Source organism: Nanorana parkeri, unplaced genomic scaffold (assembly GCF_000935625.1).
Source record: "Nanorana parkeri isolate BGI_ZX_2015 unplaced genomic scaffold, ASM93562v1 scaffold174, whole genome shotgun sequence".
NCBI classification, from domain to species: domain Eukaryota; kingdom Metazoa; phylum Chordata; class Amphibia; order Anura; family Dicroglossidae; genus Nanorana; species Nanorana parkeri.
Window position 1 is genome coordinate 857,771 of NW_017306442.1, and position 5,429 is coordinate 863,199.

At 43.6% G+C, this 5,429-nt stretch overlaps 1 protein-coding gene across 1 annotated transcript in view; it reads left to right on the forward strand.

Moving 5' to 3' along the window:
• The first annotated feature begins 2,538 nt into the window (after nucleotides 1–2,538).
• ST6GAL1 (ST6 beta-galactoside alpha-2,6-sialyltransferase 1) overlaps nucleotides 2,539–5,429 on the forward strand; it is a 12,170-nt gene continuing 9,279 nt past the window's right edge. The window contains exon 1 of the mRNA XM_018554797.1: nucleotides 2,539–2,998. Within this exon, the coding sequence (XP_018410299.1) occupies nucleotides 2,539–2,998 (460 nt within the window). The remainder of the gene's footprint in view (nucleotides 2,999–5,429) is intronic.

A 5,429-nucleotide genomic window follows, 5' to 3' on the forward strand; every position in this document is an offset into this window, starting at 1 on the left:
AAAAAAGTAAATAAAAAATGATAGTTTCCTATTGTCCGGCGGCTCTGCTGCTGTAAAAAAAAGAAAAGAAAAAAAAAACCTCTCCCGGGCGCTCTGGGAGCCTCCCGCTACCGGCCGCCCAGGAGAGAAACAGGGCTGTGTCTTTTTTTACTTATTCTGACACGAGCGATCTCAGAATAGAGAAAACATTTTTTTTTCCCATAGAGAAGCGTTGGGGCATTACGATTCTGTCCTTCCTTCTGGAGGGGGGGTACTTTTGTTCCCCATGGTCCCTATGTGTGTTGTAATGTAGCCACTGCTCCAAGCTCCTTCCCATGATAGACTACAATCTCAATACAAATTAATAAACATGAGATTGTATTCCATCATGGGAAGGAGCTTGGAGCAGAGGCTACATTACAACACACATAGGGACCATGGGGAACAAAAGTAGCCACCCTCCAGAAGGAAGGACAGTGTCAGCACCAATTCAGAGATGATTGGAGGATCTACAGCCGAGTGATACACAAATAAGATACATTTTTGTTAATAGTTAAGCTACTTAAATGCATTTTAAGATTTATCTCCTGAGTTTAGTGTCAGTTTTTAAAGCGACACAAAACCCTCAGCTTTTTTCTCCTTATACACATCTACACAATGAACATTCTCCAAAGCCACGTTTATTTATGTTTTAAAATAAAGTCTTACTATTTTAAGCTCTTTAGAAAGTCTGCTGTGCTCGCTCCTTTTGCTCTTCTCTCCGCTCACACTTCCTGTTACTTAGTTAGAGCCGTGCATGTTGATTCTGGTCACGTGCACATCTTTCTTTGCCTACAACTCCTATGAGGCAGAGAGGAATCATCTCTCACTGCACACAGCAGCTGTCTCCTCCTCCCCTCCATCTCCTCCTGTCAGTTTTGCTGCAGCAGGTTCTATACATCCTACAGATCCACCACGGCAGGTTAAGGGGACCAGGGCCGGCCGTAGGCCTTTAGGAGCCCTGTGCGAGAAAGCTTTACAGCGCTCCTCAGTGGCCACACCCTTTAGTGGCCACACCCCCGTAACCACACCCATTTCCCCCAATATCCGCACCATTTAAAGACTCCTATTTTGTTAAGCCGCAAAGAAACATATTAAAATGTATGATCTCTGTCCTCTTCATCCTCACTTTCATTCACTAGGCCCCAGGCTTAGGTCTCAGTGCAAGCACATGGCCTGGCTCCCTAGGCTTCAGGCCTAGCCAGATCATACAGTCCATGGCAGTCTCTTCAATGGCAGGAGCCCGGGAGAGTAAGAAAACCTCACATGGATTGCCCCCGAATATTTATGTCTTCTCCCAGCATGCACTACTGGCCATGAATCTCCTAGTGATTGGCTTGGGGGACACAAATATTAATAATACACTATTATTGGTTGCTGAAACTACAAATCCCATAAGGCATTGCAAGCCACAGGCATGACTCCCAGAGGCAGAAGCATGATGTGATTCGTAGTTTCGGCACAGCTGGAGAGCCAAGGTTGCCTACCCATGGCTTATGGGAAAACAAATGAGCATAGACTATAAGATCAGTATCAGACTGAATACAATGTGACAGCAACTCAATGTAAAAAAGCACTCTTGTTTTGAGAGGGGCACTACATTAGCATGGGCACTACTACAAAACAAGGGCACTGGATGTTTAATTGCATCCAATTACCATTTGACCCTAACCTAATACTGCTTTGTCCCTTTAAAGGAGAACTATAGGATGGGTGAATAACACTCACCCCCATAGTTAGAGCCGCCGTGTGACATTGAAACTGCCACAGGTCGGCTCTATTGATTAGGAAGTGAGCAAAAACATACCGCCGATCGCTCACTTCACGATCATCTCCCTGCAGAGAGTGGTGACTGTCAGTCACCGCTCCCCACAAGGATTCCCCCTCTCCCCTGTCCGATACTCCATCGCTGATTGGAAGGACAGACAGGGGAGGGGGTCGGGCATAATGGGCTCTGCCTCTAGATTGTCAGAGTCCGCTGTCAATCAGCCAGTGGGTTGGATCTGTATATATCTATATAGCCCACTATATACTGAGTTTTGGGTCACGGGAGGATGTTAGTTAATGCCCTCCCATGACCCTAAAGAGAACTATGGGGAAATAAAGGTTACCCCATAGTTCTCCTTTAAACAATATTTAATACATTTAATACTTTTTAATACATAAACGTTTCAAATATTTCAATATATAGAATGTTTTAAATTGTTGATTGCTCTTTTAGATAAGCTAAACTTTTTTTTAGGGTTCCAAAGTTCATAGTGATTTACACAATGAGAATAGTACATTACTTACATTGTTTTGTGTCTTTTTGTTTCTAGATCTATAATCATGCCCCGACTCTCCGTTAAAATCGGTTTTGTTTTTTTATTGCTGCTTTGTGTTTTATGTTTTCTATTTCTGGACCTGCCTATGAATCACAGATATGTTTACCCGATATTACCGAATGGTTATGGCGGAGCTATCATAACTAGGCAAAATGAGGTCCACACAGTAAGGATTACAACCAAGAGTACTAGAGATATGCTTTTTACAAATATTACAGACAACCTGAAAACCAAGACGAATACTTCCTCAATTATAAAACTACCACCTGTTATCAGTTCTTCCAAAAATGTAATTCCGAAGTCTATAATGACAGGAGTAAGATTTATGCCCAAGTTGTGGCCTAAGGAGATGACATCCAAGGACCTTATTGGAAGATTGCAGTCTACAAGGAGGAATTACCAGATTATGAACACATACAAAGTTACATTTAAAGGACAGATTAATCAGAACCATAGTGCAGAGGAAATCCTTTGCCATCTTAAGAACAGGGTAAACATGTCCGCCATTATGGCCTCTCATGTCCATCTTCATGCCACGTCCTGGAGCCAAGATTTGCCTAAGAAGACCATTCAAGAAGAGATTGGAAAGCTTGGGCGTTGTGCTGTAGTAACATCAGCAGGATCTATGAGATTCTCAAAACTTGGCCAGGAGATTGGTGAGACGTGAAATGTTGCAAAATAACAACAGAATGTTGCCACTTTAAAACAAACAAAACGGTCAGACAACAAATCTTTTGAGCTTAAAATGTTTCCATGCCTTTATGGACAACCACAACTCAACAAGAGCAAAAAAACATACTACCAAACCGAAAATAATATATTAGTACTAGTTCATTCAAATGAAATCATTAACATGCTTCTGAAGTTAGAAAATATAACAACCATTCAATAGGCTGTTGTGTACAACATAGCCATTTTCATTATTCCTCTCTATAAAAAAATAACCAACAGAGACAATTAGGGCTGAAACAAACATTGTGTGTTAGCATGTTGCAATGCCATTTGTTTTCAATGGCACCCCAATGCATTACAGCAACGCAGCTCCGCCACACATACATTGCGGTGCAATATACATGCATTTCATAATTAAAGTGATATTAAAGTCAAAAGGTTTTTATGTCTGTGAAGGTTCTCATTCATCCAGGTCATGGTATATCTGTAAAACATAAGTCAAGGCAACTGGACTTGCTGTATTTTTCTTGAAGACAAAATGATGTTGGTGAAACAAAACAGCAGCTACACCAGCGTATGACACAGCATGGAAGAGCCAAACCCTCAACAATTATGTTTTAACACCTCTCTCTGGGCAGGTTAATAACACCTCATAGACGCCAATTATGCAAATGCAATCAACACCTGGTTGCCACAGACTATGTGGATTGGAGCAACATTCACCATATTTTTTCCAAGAGAATTTTCCTACAAGTCATTCTGAATTGAGAAAGCTGGTCAGATGTCCAGTGAAATGTCTTCGAGAAAAATACAGCAAGTCCTGTTACGTTGACTTATTTTTTTAAGATAAAAGGTTTTTATGCTCTTTCAAATGCTTATGAAATCACTTACATGCCCCTTTTTGCTTAAAGGTTTTAGTTTCATGCGGAATCAGCTGATTCCCTGAGCACTGGCCCTGATATCCTATTTTAAGGTGACTATTTTCCCTTGCAGGGTCCAATGGAGAAACCCTTGTGTGTGCTAATAAGCTCTGTGTGTCTCCACTAAAAACACGCAGGCACAGTAAGGCAAGACATTCCCCTGACTTCCCCTCTTCTTTCTTTCCTTCTCCAAGCTAGTTAATGGTCAGCTGCTGGGGACTGCTCTGTCCCTTGTGACCTTACACTTAACAGGAAGTTCAGGGAATCAGAACTGGGAGAGTTGGAGCCAGCTGTTAATGATGACGACTGTAAGTGCTTAGGTAAAATGTAAAGTTTGATCTGGATTAATTATTGAAAACAAGATTGAGAGCTTAAAGGAGAACTATGGGGTTAGGGCTTTTCCCCATAGTTCTCCCCAGGGTCACGGGAGAACACAAACTAGCGTCCTCCCGTCACCCAAAGCTCAGTATACCGCGAGCTGTAGCTCGCGGTATACTGAGCTTTGGGTGACGTGAGGACGCCGCAGCAAGAACGGATCCCGACAATTCTGTCTGGATCCACCCAGCTGCGTGAGTGACAGCTAGCTCTGCCTATCTAGCGGCAGAGCCAGCTGTACCCGCCCCCTCCCCCCAGGGGCGTATTTACCGCGAGGCAAACTAGGCGTTTGCCTAGGGCGGCACCCTCCGTCGGGGCGGCTGCTCCGCTGGTGCCGCGGTACGCAAACGCCTAGCGCCGCGGTTCAGAGATAATCAACTGGACACCGCCGCAACACAAAGTCAAAATACGCCGCTGCCTCCCCCGTCCGTTCTGCCAGTCAGCGCTGGAGGATCGGACAGGGGAGGGGGGGAATCCCTGCAGGGGGCCGTGAGTGACAGTTACGGCTCTCTGCAGGAGATCGAGAAGTGAGCGAGCGACGGTATGTGTTCGCTCACTTCCCGATCTACTGATCGATTATGAGGCTGAGTGAAAGTCACTTGCCTCATAATTCTCCTTTAATACTAATTTTAATAGTAGCAGTAAAGGTTGCCTAGCCTTACAGAAAATGTATTCACTGCTGAGGTTTATAGCCAGTGAAAGAATTTGGATATATTAAATATGCCCTGAAAAAGATGATATACGTTCCTAGGGCATAATCTGTACTCCCTGGGCCTTGTAAACCACTGTAGCCATTCTGCTGCTATAATCAAGACCTGCCCTGTATTATAGGATCAGGGTTTGTTATATATGTATTTCTTCTGTGTCATATATGATGATAAGTGAGAGAGCAGACGTAGGCAAAATCTGATTTGGTTTAAGTGGTACAAGGTTCCCTTACCAGATCTTCTCTGCTATCTGGGGTCTTCCCATGACATTGATATTCTGAGAGCACCAATGAAAATACTTGTATCATGAGCCAGAGAATTCTCTATGGGGTCTATTCACAAAGCTGCCAAAGGATCTAGCCATAGCTTCGGCTGATCCTTCGGCTAGCTCGGCCCCAGGACCCCTTCGGTTC